This window comes from Cydia pomonella, chromosome 12, assembly GCF_033807575.1.
Source record: "Cydia pomonella isolate Wapato2018A chromosome 12, ilCydPomo1, whole genome shotgun sequence".
NCBI classification, from domain to species: Eukaryota; Metazoa; Arthropoda; class Insecta; order Lepidoptera; family Tortricidae; genus Cydia; species Cydia pomonella.
In genome coordinates, this window is record NC_084714.1 from 728,526 (window position 1) to 747,927 (window position 19,402).

At 37.0% G+C, this 19,402-nt stretch overlaps 3 protein-coding genes across 4 annotated transcripts in view; all 3 read left to right on the plus strand.

Moving 5' to 3' along the window:
- LOC133523223 (uncharacterized) overlaps nt 1-19,402 on the plus strand; it is a 524,757-nt gene that overhangs the window by 64,226 nt on the left and 441,129 nt on the right. The window lies entirely within an intron of this gene.
- On the plus strand, nt 7,488-9,153 carry LOC133523214 (uncharacterized). Its single transcript, XM_061858692.1, has 2 exons — nt 7,488-8,371; nt 8,661-9,153. Exons 1-2 carry the CDS (start codon nt 7,565-7,567, stop codon nt 9,075-9,077), a joined length of 1,224 nt encoding a protein of 407 aa, XP_061714676.1. The 5' UTR covers nt 7,488-7,564; the 3' UTR covers nt 9,078-9,153.
- LOC133523215 (uncharacterized) lies at nt 9,823-13,058 on the plus strand. Its single transcript, XM_061858693.1, has 2 exons — nt 9,823-11,892; nt 12,139-13,058. The coding sequence occupies exons 1-2, from the start codon at nt 11,107-11,109 to the stop codon at nt 12,556-12,558; spliced, it is 1,206 nt and encodes a 401-aa protein (XP_061714677.1). The 5' UTR covers nt 9,823-11,106; the 3' UTR covers nt 12,559-13,058.

The following is a 19,402-nucleotide window of genomic DNA, read 5'->3' on the forward strand; positions in this document are numbered from 1 at the left end:
TAGATAGGATATTTTGCTGAAAGAAGACTTTATTTTATTTTTAAAAGTAAGTAATATTGCATTGAAATAATTTCAAAAAAAATTTAAAATTGCTTACTTTTTCTGAGAATTGAACCGAATCTTGAAATTTTAATCAACAATTTTACTCTATTCATTTGTTTTGCGATATCATATTTCTGAGATGACTTATTTTTTCATGCAATCTTTCGATTGGCACCATAAAAATACATGTTTTTTTTCACATTTGAGTCGGTTCGATTTCTAGACTAAGTAACTTATTTTTTTTAAATCTTTGAATGCAGTATTACTCAGTTTTGAAAATAAAATAAAGTCTCCTTTTAGCAAAATATCCTATGTCTTATATTTAAGGTACTTTCCCTTGATGTCCCATAGTCTTGGGATGCCCTGTATATTTACCTATTTTTGGATACTCCCTTTACTGTTCTGAGCTATCTTCTTGCCCTGAGCTCCAGAGACCAGCGCTGTAGCATATATATGTTAGAGCATATGCTGAGTGTTGTCCATTTGATCATACATTGTCATACATGCGTAATTTACATTATTATATACAAAAAATATAAACTGAAAATTAATTTAATGTATTAAAAATTAGATAGTTATAATTGCAAACATTGAAAAAATAATAATAAAAATAAAATTGACAGCAAAATAACTATACCCCGCTCCAATACGTTAGGTTAGAGTATTTTCATAGCAGCATCAATGTTAGAGTTTTGACTGTTTTGTGTACTTATAAGATCTTCTTGCTGTTTGCACCTAGATGGTTTTAGCAATTGGTAAAGGTTTTTCTATTATTCTATTCTATTCTATTTTTCAATGTTTACTGTGTGTGCATATGTAGCGATATAATTTTAAAATAAAATTAATCTATGTAAAATAAACGTACCTAAACAAATATATCTGAGTAATATGACTGTTTTCAACTTTCTTCATTCTGTTATCATAATCACGATTTCTTGTTTCTATAGAACATTTAAATATATTTGAACATCAAAATTAGATATGATAAAAAAACGCAAATTAACTGTGACTTGGCCTAAAACGTATTTATACAGTTTAATAAATTACATCTCATCATTCTATGGTATGCTTACGATCCAGGGGGACCTCCTGGATGGGTTCGAATCCCAGTAAGGGGATATATTTATTTGTGTGTTCATTACGAATATTTATTTCTGAGTTATGTATCTATGTATCTCAGTAGGTATGTGTTTATCTATATTAGAGCCCCTAGTGTAAATTTATTCGATAGCGAAACGTGACATACGCGTTTGCGTTAAGTCTCATTTTGTGTGGGATTTAGAAACAGCGCGCCAAGCGCGACGTTTTGGAAACTCAAAATCATATACAAAATGAGACAACGCAAACACGTACGTCACGTTTCGCTATCGAATCAATTTACACTAGGGGTACAGTACATATTTCGTCACACGACGGAAAAAAATAATTTTTTTTTTCCAAAAAATTTCATTTCGTTTATTTCACCCAGAATAAGAAGCTTTTCAAACGTAGCAAATTTTAGTTAAATCGCCGAAAAATAAACTAAATAAAATTCAGGCCAAGTATTTCGACGTGAGAATTGGTCTCAAGATTCTAAAGTGGGTCTAGGTCCCTAGAGTTCCCTACAATGACGCTGCACGACTGCTGCTAGCGTTTCTTCGACATTGGAATCGTGATCTTAAGCCATGAATTTTTAGAGTAAGAGCAGAGAGGCGGGATTGGCGGGATCTTGCTCAGCACAGGGAGGATTGGAAGGTTAGAGGGGAGGCCTTTGCCCAGCAGTGGGACACACAAATAGGCTCATCATCATCATCATCATCATATCAGCCTTTTATCGCCCACTGCTGAGCATAGGCCTCTCTTCTAGTACGCCACTTATCCCGGTCCCGAGCCAATCTCATCCAGAAGTGACCCGCAGTCTTCCGAATGTCGTCCACCCAACGAGCCAACGGACGCCAGGCACTCCTTTCGTCTCTAAGCGGCCACCATTCCGTTAGCATTTTGGCCCACCTGCCATCACTTTGCCTGGCAACATGTCCCGCCCAGCTCCATTTTAATTTGGTAATGACGTGTCCGACGTCTTGCACCTGCAAATAGGCTAATAAAAAAAAGCAGATAAATGTCCGACGATTCGAATCTGGAGCGGTCCAAGTGAAAAAATATCTCCTCATTAGGTACAAGATATTTTTTGGATTTCCTCAACTTTGGGATATAGCTGTAACAAAATGATGAACATAGTTCATCAAAATACGCATTGTTGTTTTTAATACGAAACAGTTAAATGTTAGAGGCTAGCGTAACGTAAAACGGTTTTTGTTTTAGCTTTATGTAACAATTGAATTCTATGGTCTTGAAGGTTCTTCGATTGATACAAATATAAATATCTTCTTTCGTTATTTCGAGTAACTTTAACTACAAAAAAATCTGAATGAAAAAGTTTAGTACCCAATTGTGGCCCCACCCTGGATGTTATAAAATGTTATATACATTGTGTGACAGGGACCAAATAATCAATATCAATATGATATAATTATAACAGTTATATAACAGCCAGATTGGGACCACCATAACTCAAAGTTGAGATTTCCGTTTAAACTTCAACGTGGCAAAGTCATCGCAAGAATTTTATTTTTGTATTTCGCTCATCCACAGCGCCCGGAATATTCGCGGCAAAACAAAAGACTGTCGCAATTTAGCTAGTGTTAGAAACATTTTTTATCGATATCGAGTATTATTATAAAAAAAATATGCCGAAATATTTACATTATAATTTAATCGTCAACCTAAACATCATAACAATTACAATGAATATTATAAATTTGCTTACTTGACGTCGAGTGAAGTTGAACGTCAATTTAGTAAACATAAATAGCTTTATAGTAATAATCAGAGAATTTTAAGAAATTAATGATTATCTACTCCTGTCACTATCACAAACCAAATATAATGAGCTGCTGTGTGTAGTGACATGGATTTCAAAAAAGGAATTGCATCTATTTCGTTTCTATGTAACGTATGTATTTAATAGGAGCCGTTTTTATTTGAAAAGAAGAAGATGAAGTCATAATTAAGACAAAAGGGTATAGACTGCTTTTCCATACAAACGCTATTCCTCGTCATTTTCCTCTTTGAATATTGACGGTATAAAAATATTTTTACGCAATTTGATGTGTAAGTATTAATCACAGCTGTAAATATAATAAATAAATTATCAATTCTTTCAGGCATAATACACGTGTAACCCATATATGTGTTAGTAACTTACATAATTTATAAAAATAATGTTAATGACTACAATTACAGGACGAGCTATCATGCAAATTAATGACTAGGCGCCTACTTAGGGCTAGGACAAAACCGGATGACCCAACATATAACAGATAAATACAACACAACAAATTATTTTATTATCATTAAGATCAGTCAAATGTTATTAAAACTATACCTCTAAGCTATGCCTCTTCGTTAGATTATTTAGATTTTATAATTATTTTAAATATTAGGCTTTTACAAATTTGGATGGATTTTTTGTCGCTTCTGATTATAAAATAATAAAAAAATCTAAAAAAGTCAAATGAAGGGTCATATATACAGTTAATATACAATTGTATCGAACAGTGTGCGTCCAATATCCTCTTGCCCTGCAATATCCTCTTAAGATCGCTTGTGCTCAGTCGACTACGTGGCCACTTATCTGTAGTGTGTTGATCGTCACCTTTTCGCTCTAAAAGGATCCCCGGCTCGAGTTGCATGACGGGAATTTAAACTAGGTTTAAGGATCCGTATTAAAGAAACGACATTTTTTTGGACCAGGGTACGTCCTAAAACTACGTCCAAAAGACAGGTATGGGCATTGTGAATGTCATCTCGCTTTGTGTGCTAGGGCATAGCGTAGCGAATGTCATTCCAGATCTAGAGCAGAGCCCAACTGGGGAAGTACCTCCACCTTACAGAAAACCGCAGCCAAATAACACTAGACCCTACTCATAGTGTTGTGTTCCTGCCGGTAAGTAAGGTTGCTACAGCTCAACGAGTGTCCGGAGTGTTAGGGTTGGCAGCGCGCATGTAACTCCTCTGGAGTTGCAGGCGTACATAGGCTACGGAGACTGCTTACCATCAGGCGGGCCGTATGCTTGTTTGCCATTGACGTAGTATGAAAAAACCTTTTTCGTAGCAGTTGTGTGTGGTGGTCAAAAATCTTGAGTTTTCATACCTCGGTTGTGCCACAGAATAAATAATACTTACTACCGTACAGAAACTTCCTACGAAACCGAAGTTTGACCGCGATTAGGGACGAACCATGTTGTCCCTTTCTAATGTATGGCATATCCCTTTCGGCTATTTAGAGTTGTCAAAATTCAGGTAATTATCTTATCTGTGGTTGTGCAAGCAAAGGGACGTCAAGTTTTGCCAAGCCTAATAATTCAGGAGGTCTACCGCGAAAACCGAAATTCGCCAATTGCGGGGATCTTTCTCTTTTACTCTTACTAAGACGTAATTAGAGTGACAGAGAAAAATGCCCGCAATTGACGAACTTCGTTTTTCGCGGTAGGCCCCTGATCCGGAGTCGGAACCGAGAACGTCCGAACGCTGCAGTTCCCCCCCCCCCCACTGGTTGTATATAACAGAATAAACATTCTAATAAATTCGATAATATACGATACTGACCAAATTTTCAATTTTTTAAGGGATTATAAGGTTTTTTTCTTATCTATGTCTCTAGCGCAGCTATTGCAAATATATTGCAAAGTATATGGTGAGCGACTCATATCAACTTATTTAAAACAAATTATTGCAAATTTGTTAGTGACACTTTGAACTCTATTAAACAAAAAGTCGCTCTTCGTTGGATGCGGTCCAGAGGGAGAAGCTGGTACTGGGGTGCCCCTGCCCATAGATGAGAACAGTATTCCATGTGCCGAACAGTATTCTTTGCTTAGCCACATGCCATTTCATTCGGGGTCGGCTCTCCTCGTCAATCTTCACCATATTATTTGGTTCTGGGTCGTCGTGTCATTGACTTGGGCTCTCTTCAGGTCATTGTTGATGACGGACATCCAGTTGAAGGGGTCTTCCGTGCTTCCTCGGACCGGTGTTTATACTGAGGACCTTTCTGGTCGCATGCTTCTCGGGTCTCCTCATAGTAGGTCCATACCACCTAAGACGGGTTTCAGGGAGTTTCTATTCTATGGGTTTACTCTAAAACTGACAAACTCATTTCTGATCCGGTCTAACATGGTGACACCTTCCGTCCATCTCAGCATCTTTTTCAAAGCATCAACATCTTATGTCTTATAGTCTTTAATTAAAAATATAATTTAACGTACATTGTATTAATTGACAACAACTACGCAAAAAGAGTCCAGATAACAAGATAAGATGAGTAAATAACTGCGTGTTTGTAATGTCAAAGCAATATAGTTCCTATGGTGTTTATGTTAAAGTAGGTATTGTGCGTGATGACGTTTTATTGAATAAGAGGCATTAGGAAGACGCTACCTCAGATCATGGTGACGGTTCGTTTAGCTAAATTACATAAAGGTCTATGCATAGCGAGGCCAAGTACATTCAGAGCCGATACCCGACCCGACTGCAATTTGTATGGGACGTTGCAGTTGGCGTGCAGTTTCCATACAAATAGCAGTCGGGTTGCCGTCTGTCTGTACTGACCTTAGGGGTGGATTAGGTATGTAAAAAAAGAACCGATTTCATAACACATTCTGACATCATCGCCGCCTTTCAAATGTCGCCTTCAGAGAGAAAATGCACGATTAGGTAGGTACTATACAAATACACCACACCAAAGAGGGCCTGTAATATTTACCTCGGTTATATGTCGAGCCATGCTTAGTGTGGGGTTTCGTGGTTACCGTTTTGTCAGAATAAGCCAAACACTATTCATATGTATCGTGTACGAGCATAAGGGACTAAGTGAGTACCTTCGCGGCGCTTTCTTTTTACTAAGAAGAGATTTGTTTTGAAATAACTCAAAAACGGCTGGACCGATCAGCTTCTCCAAAGTTATGATTGAAAGGTTTTTCGAGATTCGACGACCGGTTTGGCCTAGTGGGTAGTGACCCTGCCTACGAAGCTGATGGTCCCGGGTTCAAATCCTGGTAAGGGCATTTATTCGTGTGATGAGCATGGATATTTGTTCCTGAGTCATGGGTGTTTTCTATCTATTTAAGTATTTATAAATATTTATATATTATATATATCGTTGTCTAAGTACCCTCAACACAAGCCTTATTGAGCTTACTGTGGGACTTAGTCAATTTGTGTAATAATGTCCTATAATATATTTTAATATATATTTTAAAGGTAAGCATTTCAAAAGTTAGAGGGGGAGATATACACTGTGTTTTTATTGAATTGCGTTAACTCCGGGGTTTCGGTAAGTACGTTTAAGGAAACTAAATGGCATAGATAATTTTCAAAAAAAAAAAATTTTTTTTTTATCAAAAGTAACTAAATGTTGCATATAGCGTTGTTGTAACACGGGCATTAGATTTAATTCAACCAAACAATTGAAAACTGTGATATATCAATGTCATTTCTAACATCGATCGTCCGAGATAGTACGTACGTTTAGTAGCAAATGTATGAACTCGCACTAAACACTAATCAATAAGTAAATTAACAGGCCCTAAGGCAATTGTACACGCTCGTAAGGGCCTTATAATATAAAAATGTATGATTGATTATCTCCGAAATGGAGTTAATTAGAATATCGGTGTCTTTGAGAAAGTTACTTAATTTAAGCTCAGGAATGCACTCTCGAAATTAACGCAAATCAAAAAAAACACGGTGTATTTTTTTTCTTTCAGAACGATCAGTTCCGATAATATTAACTTTGTCAAAATACTGATTTTGGAGACCCTTATTCGTTTTAAAGACCTGTCCAACGATACCCCACACTATTAAACCAAAGCAAAAAATAATTTTATGAGAGGTAACCAAAAAAAATTTTTTTGTGTTTTTATTTTTATTTTACCGTTTTGACGCCATGCATGATAAATGTATTTATTGTAAAATTGTAACTTTCTAGCACTATCACGGAGCAAAACCACGGATGGACATGGCGAAACTATAAGGGTTTCTAGGTGACTACGAAATGATAAAAAACGAATATCCTTCGTAGTATAAATTTTGGTGAAATAAACTTATTCCCCACTTAATTGGATTCGGAAAATTTCGTATTATAAATTTATTATTTTCACTGTCTTAAAATGTCTATAAATTTCGCAGTGCCGTTTATTTGTTACGTAAACAATTAGAAAGTTTATTTTTAACTAATTATTTAACCTAAATATATAAACAAAAACCATGCCAAATTTAAAAGATTACTGTATTGATATTTGAATAACAATGCAGGTACTTATTTTTTATATATAAACACAAATATTAATTATGCTCTGCAAAACAACGCCTGTGAAGATGCCTTTAGATCGTAGTCAGTATATAAGGCAACGCCTATTCCGTCGACTCAATAAGTCTATCGCTTGTATTTGAGCTCTTGAACTACAATAAGGTGTTCATCAAAATGGAAGCACCAGAAAAATGCTGTGATACCCAATTCAAAGTTCTATCCACTGGTGACTATATTCTACCGCCCCCATTGCAAGCTTCCATTGACAAAATCGTAGAAAAAGAAGGATATATTACGCACAAAACCATCAACAGGTCAATCTCGACCAGCGGTGGTAACTTCTTGGCAGAACTGTTCGAAGTTGACATTAAAGGAAAAACTGCGGATGGCGATAAAGAGACCAATATTTTTATTAAAAATAAAATGGATGACATACAAGTGACAGTTCTAGATGTTACAGAATGTTATACTTTGGAGAACTTCTTTTACGGACAACTCTCAAAACTGTATAATGATATACAAAATAAAGCTAATATTCCAGTTGAAGAAAGATACAATATGGTTAAAAGTTACGATGCTACGAATCCAAATGCTATAATTCTGGAGAACCTTGCTAAAAAGGGCTTCACAACTGTTCATCGAATGGAAGTCGCTCCTCTTAAGTTTGCACAACTCTCTGTTCAGCAGCTGGCGAGGTTCCACGGGTTATCCTGGGTCTTGGAAAAACAACATCCTGAATACTTTGCAAAGAAAATTAGGTCATTGAAATCGACATTTCAATTTAACGATGATTATCAAAAATTCATTGATAATATGAGCACGTATACGGACAAATGTGTGGATGAGGGCCAGAAAGTTAAACTGAACAAATTCAAATCCGGAATTCTGGAGACCTTGCGAAAGAATTACTTTGATAATGCCGGAAGCAGATGCTGCTTATGCCATGGAGACTACAGGGCTAACAATATTCTTGTGAAAAAAGTATGTGTATTTATTACTGTAATCTATTTTAGTAGTAGTATACATTTCATTTATGTATTGTGGGCCTTTGAGTGCCACGTCGACAAAGCAGTCATCTATTGTGACGGCCCTTTAAAGTTCATTACTAGTAGTAGGTATATTATATTCGTTAACATCATCAAATTATTGTAAAATTATTATTGTTTAACTCGCATTACCAATTAATATTGAATCGATTAACAAATACACTAGTTGGTGGTGTTTAAGTTTTTATTTGAAGCAGTAAGTAAAACCAAAAATTCTATTGCAGGATGGCGATAATATAACTGAAGTCATACCAGTGGACTATCAGCTGCTGTATTATGGATGCCCTGTCATGGACTTCATCTATTTCATCTTCCCTTGCACTGACCAAGAGTTTAGGAGCATACATCTTGATAATCTGAAAGATCTGTATTACGAAAGTTTGGAAAAGTTCCTTAAATATTTTAACATGGACGTTGAGTCAGTGTACCCACGGTGTGAGTTTGAAACAGAGTACAAGAAAAGACTAGAATTTGGTCTAATATTTAGTCTTATGATAACACCCATACTGTTTACTAATGATGATGACGTCCCTGACATTACTAAAGATGATTTGGGAACACTTTCTGTTACTCCGGATCCAAAAATGGATGAAAGGATCAGGGGTCTTGTGGATGATTTTCAAAAGTGGGGTATTTTGTGAGGAACTACTACCAGCCCCGATGAAAATTATTTAGTTTAGTATAATAAATTATATATTATATACAACACAATACAAATACTCTTTATTGCACACCTCAATACAGAAACAATAAAAATAATACAGCACATTCAGAAGAGGTAAACAACAGGCGGGTTTATCGCTAAAAAGTGATCTTTTTTTTTTATACCACGACGGTGACAAACAAGCATACGGCCCGCCTGATAGTTAGCAGTCACCGCAGCCTATGGACGCCTGCAACTCCAGAGGTGTTACATGCGCGTTGCCGACCCTTTAAAAACCTGTACACTCCTTTTTTGAAGAACCCCATACTGTAGACCCTCGGGAAAACCTCGGAAGGGAGCTCATTCCACAGCCGGAGCGTCCGCGCGAGGAAATTCCTCTTGAACCGCACAGTACGCGACCATTTTGGTTCTAAGGTGTGAGGATGAACTCCCTGCCGACGGCGAGCGGTGCGGTGATAGAAAGTGGCCGTTGGCATCATGTCAAACAATTCCTCAGAACATTTGTACAAGCATTGTACAAGCGGTAGAACACACACAAGGAGGCAAAGTCTCTCCTTAGACTTAAAGGTTCAATACCGCTTGTGAGTTTGGGATCGTCAACGATTCGCACAGCGCGCCTTTGGACTGAGTCAAAGGGTCCAAGCTGGCATGCAGGTGCTCCTGCTCAGAGGTGACAGCAATACTCCATATGGGGTCTGACTTGCGATTTATATAGCAGCAGTCTCTTCCAGACAACCTTTAGGTAGCGGAATCAAATAAATTATTAATACATATTTCGTTTATTATAATGACCTTTACACATGTAGATCAAATGGCTTAGTAATGGGAACCATAACAAAGTCGGACCAAGCTAAGTCGGCAGCGATTTTGATAGCACAGATTGTAAAAAAAATATTGTAAACGTCAAAGCTCTATGAAATTATGATGCAGTCTGGGCTATTAAATATGAGACTTTTATGGCAAAAAAAAAAAATCTTTTTAAATCCTTGACCAAATCATAGTCCTATTCTACAGTATCTCTGCATGCATGGGCTCGAAACGCAATAGTGAGTACATTGGCAGAGTCGTGTTGCTTTCCTTAATAATATCCGTTTTCACATCTGTTATATTCCTAACCGATGTAATAAGACGAGAGGGTCGTTGGTTATTATTTCTACAGTTAGTCTCTGCACCACGAAGACGCGACGCCAGTCAGCGGAGATTCCCCAAATTTCGAGACTGTAGTTAAACACTTAATCAAAAAGCAAATAACAACTGCTGTACGCCTTTGTACAAATGATGTGTGTTCTTTCCTGTTTTATGTTTCATTTTGTACAATAAAGTGTTTTACTACTATTATAACTGCCACGCACTTGGGCCTGTGGAGAAATAATAGACAGTATTTTAAATGCCAAACTTTAAACTAATTGATTATGGGTGTCCTATTTTAGTGATGAAACAAGGGTAACATGTAGGAGTTTCGTAAAAGTGATTTGTAGAAGTGTTGTGCTGTTATAAGAGTTAGGATTTAGGAGCTTTTAACTAATTTAATTGTTCTACTTTTATACTATTTCCACTTAGATTGATACTGTACGTGTACGACTGTACGAGTTGCCTGAAAATAAAACTTTATTTAATTTATTATAGTAATAGTAATCATCTGTATATATCCATTATGTATATTGTTATTGTCAATAAATAACGTTCGATTTATTTTATTTTTATTTTTAATAATTTGCGCGGAATTTGTTTTAACTCTGCATTTTTATAATATACTATCCTCTGAAATGGTCGCATTCTTTAACTATTAATTAGGTTACATAATGTATTAAATAGCAATATAATCTAAGGAAAATTACCGCACTGACAATGGAATGTTGTTTTTTGCATTGCTAATAAATGTCTCATCATGAAAATACCTTTAGGTACACCGAGGTAAATATATAAGGAAACGCATATTCCATCGATTCGTAGTCTACCTATCACTAGTGCTCGAGATCTTGAACTACTTTAAAGCGTTCATCAAAATGGAAGCACCGTTCAAAGTTCTATCCGATGGTGATAAAGTTCTACCGCCGCCATTGCAAGCAGCCATTGACAAAATCGTAGAAAAAGAAGGATATATAACGTACAAAACGGTCAACAGGTCAATTTCAACCAGCGGCGGTAACTTCTTGGCAAACCTGTTCGAAGTTGACATTAAAGGAAAAACTGTGGATGGTGATAAAGAGACCAATATCTTTATTAAAAATAAAATGGATGACATACAAGTGACTATTATAGATGTTGCAGAATGTTACAGCTTGGAGAATTTCTTTTACGGACACCTCTCAAAACTGTATGATGATATACAAAACAAAGCCAATATTCCAGTTGAAGAAAGATACAATATGGTTAAAAGTTACGATGCCATGAACCCGAACGCAATAATTCTGGAGAACCTTGCTAAAAAGGGCTTCACGACGGTTCATCGAATGGAAGTCGCTCCTCTTAAGTTTGCACAACTCTCTGTTCAGCAGCTGGCGAGGTTCCACGGTTTATCCTGGGTCTTGGAAGAACAACATCCTGAATACTTTGCAAAGAAAATTAGGTCATTGAAATTTACATTGCAATTTAACGATGATTATCAAAAATTCATTGATAATATGAGCACGTATACGGACAAATGTGTGGATGAAGACCAGAAAGATAAACTGAACAAATTCAAGTCCGGCTTTCTGGAGACCTTGAAAAAGAACCACTTTGATAATGCCGGAATTAGATGCTGCTTATGCCATGGAGACTACAGGGCTAACAATATTCTTGTGAAAAAAGTAAGTACATTTATTATTGTAATCTATTTAGCATAGTGTTGTATAGTAACGCGTGTGGCAAGATCGGGAAAAGGTCTATCAAGTCAATTGAATTCGAAATTTAATTTATGCAATAAAGTTATCATTCCAACTAATCAAAATTACGTATATTATTTAAAAGGTTTATGGATTTATAAATACAGTCTCTATTGTTGTTTTATGTTTCTCTAATAACCGGTAAACAAAAATATAAATATTATATTGCAGGATGGCGATAATATAACTGAAGTCATACCAGTGGACTATCAGTTGCTGTACTACGGGTGTCCTGTCCTTGACTTCATCTATTTCATCTTCCTTTGCACAGACCAAGAGTTTAGAAGAAACCATCTTAATGATCTGAAAGACCTGTATTACGAAAGTTTAAGAATGTTCCTTAAGTACTTTAACATGGATGTTGAGTCAGTGTACCCACGGCGTGAATTTGAAACAGAGTACAAGAAAAGACTAGATTTTGGTCTAGCATATAGTCTTCTGCTGACGCCCATACTCTTCACTAATGATGATGACGTCCCTGACATTGCTAAAGATGATTTGGGAACACTTTCTGTTACTCCAGATCCGAAAATGGATGAAAGGGTTAGAGGTCTTTTAGATGATTTTGAAAAATGGGGTATTTTTCGTTAGTTTATTTCCTGCATATTTTTGATTTTGTATTAATTCGTCATTATGATAAGGGGCTATATTTTTAGCATGTTATTTATATTGTTTTAATAACCACATCACAATCTTTCTTGTGTAAACATGTCCTATTATATTTATTTATTATTATTATTATTTTTTTGGGCTTTTAGAGTAGAACAACAATTTACATTATAGTACAAAAGTAACAGAACAAAAACAAATGTCATCTTATTTGTACAAGAGTGAAGTTATTCCTTTCACAGTAGTTATTTTTCTGTAAACGATTTTAGCTCCCTAAACTGAATAACATAAAAATAACTTACTAATTTTCAGTAGTGTAAATTTATTCGTTAGCGAAACGTGATGTACGCGTTTGCGTTAAGTCTCATTTTGTATGGGATTTTTAGTTAATTTATTAATTAGAAATGAAATTAATAAAAATTTCAAGTGTAATAAACACACGTAAAGTTAGTTAAATTGCAAACAGTGTTCGGAAATGTTTTGTTAATTAAAAAAAAGGTACCAAGATAGAGGTCTGATTATATTTTTCCTGTAAAATTTATAGTACCTAATGTTAATATTGTGTAAAAAAAATATATTTTTTTGGTAAATTTCGGATATATGGGGGGGGGGACTTGATATTTCTCACATTTTTCTCCATAAATCAATCTTTTTTAATACGAAAAAAAAAAAAATCGGAATGTACAATTTAAGCTCTTTCAAATGATACCCCACTTGACCTAGTCACTAGACTCTGAAATTTTGCCCCTTCTTCATAATTTGACATTTTCCATAGTTATCAAAAATTAAAAATAATACTTTCAACGTGTCAAGGTTAGCGTTGTTCATAACTATTCCAAATTTCAAATCGATAGCTTAAGTGGTTCTCGAGATATTTAGCGTTGTGACAGACGGACGGACGGACAGAGTCGTGGCTAAAAATGGTATCTTGAGCGTTGCGAGCGTTCCAAGGCCGAGACGTGAACAAACTTTTCTGCCCTGGTGGAACACAAACGAGCCGCGTTCACCAACCAACGAGAGGTATACACTAGATATAAAACATTATAAATCTAAATTAATGTTTTTAAAAATTGACCATTAAAAACCATCACTTAAAATTCTATTCAACCGGTTAATATGAAGAAATATCACTAAATTTGCACTCTAGAGGACTGATTGACACCCTGTTTATAAAGAGTAAAGAAAGCCTTTCCAACTTGTAAATTCGGAGTAATACTTTTTAATTCAGACTAGGTATGCACTATACAAAGTACCGTTACGCAAAGTATTTGTATTTAAAAAAGTATTTTGAAAATACCTTCATCATCATATCAGCCTTTTATCGCCCACTGCTGAGCATAGGCCTCTCTTCCAGTACGCCACTTGTCCCGATCCTGAGCTAATCGCATCCAGAAGTGTCCCGCAATTTTCCGAATGTCGTCCACCCAACGAGCCAACGTACGCCAGGGGCTTCTTTCATCCGAAAGCGGCCACCATTCCGTTAACACTTTAGTCCACCTGCCATCACTCTGCCTAGCAACATGTCCCGCCCAACTCCATTTTAGGTTGGTAATGACGCAACCCACGTCTAGCACCTTGGTGCGACGACGGATCTCGACATTCCTTACTCGATCTTGAAGCTTGATACCGAGCATGGCGCGCTCCATGGCTCTCTGTGCTACACAGATTTTATGCACAGCCTCCTTGGTGAGCGTCCATGTCTCGGCACCGTAGGTCATGGTGGGCAGGACACATTGATTGAAGAGGCGAGTTTTCAGGCATTGTGGAATGTTAGCAGGTCTCAGGATGTCCGCTAATTTATTAAATGCCGCCCAACCCAGCTGAATTCTCCTGGAGATCTCCTTCTGCTGATGTGTTTTGTCAAATGATAGAATATGTCCAAGATACAAGTACTGCTCGACCACCTCTAGTATTTCGTTCCCAACCTTAATGATTGGAATCGATTTACCGGGGATGTTCGTCATAATCTTAGTCTTAGACATATTCATCTTGAGACCTACCTTCAAAGAAGCGTGGTATAGGCGAAAATACCTATTTTGTATTAAGTATTTTAAATACAAATGAAAACTATTTTATATTTTGCATACATAGGATATCAAGGAAGTACTTGTATTTTGTATTTAAATACTTTTCACAAAATATTTTTCACATGGAAACTGAATGGCATAGTTATTATTATTATTATTTTCTGCAAAAAGTAATTAATAGCGTTGTTGTAACACGCAAATTATATTTGAATCCACCAAACATATTAAAAACTATGACATACTTATCAATGGCATTTCGAATATCAATCGTCCGAGATAGTACTTGCGTTAATAAACGTATAAACTCATACTAAACACTAATCAATATATAAACACGCCCTAAGGCAAGTGTACATGCTCGTAGGAACCTTATTAGAAGAAAATAAATCATTAGCTCCAAAATGGAGTTAATTAGAATACAGGTTTCTTTGAGAAAATCACTTAATTTAAGCTCAGGAATGCGCACTTAAAATAAACGGACTTTAAAAAACACCGGTATAAAGAAAGTCATTGGACCCGGGTACGTCCTTAACCTACGTCCACTAGAGAGGTATGGGCATTGTGAATGTCATCTCGCTCTGGGTGGTAGGGCACAGCACAGCGGATGTCATTCCAGATCTAGAGCAGAGCCGAACTGGGGAAGTACCTCCACCTTACAGAAAATCGCAGCCAAATAACACTAGACCCTACTCATAGTGTTGTGTTCCTGCCGGTGAGTAAGGTTGCCAGAGCTCAACGAGGGGCGCCCCTCCCGCCCCTCGTTGAGCTCTGGCAACCTTTGGGTTAGGGTCGGAAACGCGCATGTAACTCCTCTGGAGTTGCAGGCGTACATAGGCTACGGATACTGCTTACCATCAGGCGGGCTGTATGCTTGTTTGCCACCGACGTAGTATAAGAAAAAAGTCATACTACCCGCTTGTGTCGACAAATTGACACGCCAACGTCATGACAAGGCCCAACGTATACCTCTGACAAATAATATACAATAACATGACTACGCCTTTTCCTTGTAAATACTGTCATTCACCACCTATACGTATAATTACTCTGTAATTTACTATGTTTACCATTAAAGCGTCACGTGTTTACAAAACAGTAATTTTTGTACAGTCACCATCAGATATTTTGGAGCGGCCGAGTAGCTCTTAATATTTGAACATGCACTCTAACGCATTGGCAATAGAGGCGTTTTAAGATATTTGGCCATTCCGATATATATGGCGACTGTATTTCACTGTATACTATGTACAGTCAGCATCAAAAGTAGCGGATCAAACAAGGTTTCAAAAGTATCTACCATTCTGTAACAGCTTAACAAAAGTTGATGGTTCTATATGTAGACAAATTTAGACTGTAAAAGATATAGTTTTGAAGGTGATTTTTAGAGAATTATCTGTATTTGGAAAAGTTATCCGGAATATCAGATACTTTTGGCGCGTTGTTTCATCCGCTACTTTTGATGCTGACTGTACTCGCGGCGAACACGTTGCGTGCTCGCGGCGAACAAGTTGCGTCATCAAATACCACCGCTAAATCATTGTAGAAAAATAATTCTGTGTTGAATATATCAGGGACTGATACAACACTTAAATGATCACCGGGAATTATAATTTTGACATTTAAATTTGTTTCCATATGACCATTTTCTGTAAATCCTGTGTCATTTACCAAAAATTACCACCGTCAGTAAATATAGCTTTAGTTGCTAGTTTATGATCTTGATAACCTTCTTTCTCAACTATACTATTGATTTCTTCTTTAACTTTTAGAGGAAATTGATCACAATTTTCACTTAACTTATAGTTAGAAGATTTTTTTTAACTTATTTTGCAGCAGATCCGAGCAAATACGGACTGGACCGTTTTAAGCTTTTTTGTATGGTTTGCATATACTGCAATATTTGCAGTGTTATGTACAGTCGCCATCAGATATATGGTAGCGGCCAAGGTACTCAAATATTTCGGAGCAGCATTAAATTTCAATATATTAGTTACGATAGATAAGGTCTATAATATCGGACCATATAATTCGCCATAAATTTGGGAGCAGCGACTTTTCAATTAATTCGTGACATACAATAAGGTAAAGATATCGTAACAAACAGATCGTCAATGGTATCTAAGCAGTCAAGGTGATCATAAAGATCGGAACATTTATAGAAAATGTACCTTAAGTTTGTGTAATACAACTTAAAGTAGTTAAGATTGGACCCATGAAAATAAGGTTTCAGACAGGCATTAATACTATGTTATCAATACTTTAAATTTAGAACGAAATTGTTTGTTGTGACATTCACCGAAAAGAGTGTGGACTTGTCATCGTGACAAAATACCTATGTTTCCGTCTTTTTCGAATTAGACAATTTTTTTTACAAAACTAAATGCCTACAAAATCGTTGTTTCGACGCAATGTCAAAATTGGCGGGCGTAGAATGAGTAGCTTAATTTCGTCAAATTATGTCAGATGTCAGATGCTTAATGGCGTAATTGATAGTCCCTTGACTATTAACCTTTTCCACGCCAAAGACGTATATATCGGCACCACAGGTCCAACGCCAAAGACCGATATATCGGTCACCCACCACAGAGCAAAATAGTCCTACATGCACACGCATAAAGTTTAACTTCATTTTTGACATTTAGATGTCGTGGCATCTGAGTGGTAGGTTTTGCGTTTGACATGGCGTCGAAAAAGTTAAAGCACAAAGTCATGGGTTCAGATCTGATGTAAGTAATGGTCTAAGAGCTGGCCACGTCAGATGTCACACAATAATGAGAGGTTTGTAATCAGTCCAGTTAGATTGCATAACCATCCTTATTGCTAGATCCGGGCATCTGGCAGCTTTTAATGGGTGGAGATCAGAGTGACAGACCAACAAAGTTTTTAAGTTGAAAAAAAGTAATGACGCAATAGGTAAAAACTGCTAAAGTTGTGTCATTTATAGAGAACAGGGCCTATATTTTAACATTAGAACAAAAAACATTGTGTATTATTGCGCAAACAAGAACAGTAGGCGAGTAACCAAAAATTACATTATACATCATTTGGCACTACTTCCGCCAATCGAAACCTTTAGATATTATATGTATAATCTAATTAATTACATAATTTTTCATAATATTGGATCAAAACCAGAACTCTAGAATTTATTTTCTTCAAGTTATTTGCTTTCTTTTACCTCCACCACTTTACAGCTGCCAGATGTCCGGATCTAGAAATAAGCATAGTATTGCAAACTAACTAGAGGGGTTTCGTTGCTCTCATTATTGTGTCATATCTGACGTGGCCAGCTCCCCGTCTAAGTTAAAATCCATAATTCCACGGACTGATTTGACAGCTCCTGGCATACAAAGCGATTGTCAAATGTATGAAAAGAGCTGTCAAATCAGTCCGCGGATTTATGAATTCTACCTTATAAGTAGTTTTGCTTTTTTTTGGATAAAAATAACATTATTATTTCCTTTATTCATTTTCGTTCTTAGGCTACGTTTTACATTATTATTATCGTGTATGTCTTTCCCGACCACGGAACAATGGTGTTCCGGACCTTTGGGAGGCGTATGCGGAGCCGAAGCCAACGCGCAGAGGCCCTTTTGACAATTTAATGAAAAGAGAGGGGTACACTAAGCGACAGCACCCGCCATGGTGTAAGGACTATTGAGAGTTAATGGAGTCTAAAATGTACTAGGCTATTGGGTGAATAGTATGGACTGATTACTGGGCTATTGGATGAAGAACCGGACGCCTGCCTAATAAAACGGTATCCAATTTTATTTCCGGCAGACGGTGACTCGCCCTCCGCAAGATGGGCCCCCATAAAAAGCGACATCAAAGATGGCTCAAGGGCAACACCGGTGCGGGAGCTGGGGGTAGAGAGGTGTCACTGGACTTTAAACATATAGCCAACTCGCCACGTAGGTTTCCACATCTACCCTCGAAAACAAAGCTCTAACGACCCCACTCTGGACAGCCGGCTAAGGCAAGCCAGAGGCAGGGGACCTGTCCCACCATCCGACAGGGCACCCCAGGGGCACTCAGGTACGTGGAGTCGCTACTCTCCAACAGCTCGCCACAAGCTGCCCTGCGTTGACTGATTGCGCTGGTGAAAACCAGTGGGCGATGGGGTCGTCACATCCCTACGCCTCTATTGTCCAGGCGATAAAGTGCTTGTTCGCATATTTTTGAGTACCCTGGCCGCTCCGATGTATCTGATGGCGACTGTACAGTCGCCATCAAATATATCGGAGCGGCGAAGGCACTCAAAATATCTGAACATGCACTTTATCGCCTTGAGAATAGCGTTGTTCAGATATTTGTGACCACCTTGGCCGCTCCGATATATCTGATGGCGACTGCACTTAAAATGATTAGTATAGGTATCTAATATCTATCACGTTTGAATTGTTGATCAAGTACTAGAACCTACTTGGTAATTATCTTTCACGTGCGAACTCTTTTAACTCGCGTAGTCCTACTTCAAACTGCGTTCGATATTTGATTTCTTCATGTTTTCTTGGTTTTCTATATTCTTGACGTTGACAACTTCCTGCAATTGTTATCCTCGTAATATTTTATCGAAAGTAGACTGCGAAAATTGTTATTTTAATCTTTAACAATTTTGCCCACGACCATGATACCCTATCGCGTAGATATTGAAATAAAAAAGAAAATTATACAATTGCGGAATGATGGTCTGCCTATAACAGACGTAGCTAATGAAGTTGGAGTTGCAGTAAGTATTGTTTACTATACATACTTACAGAATTTAAATGCAAAGGTTATTACGATAATGATTTAAT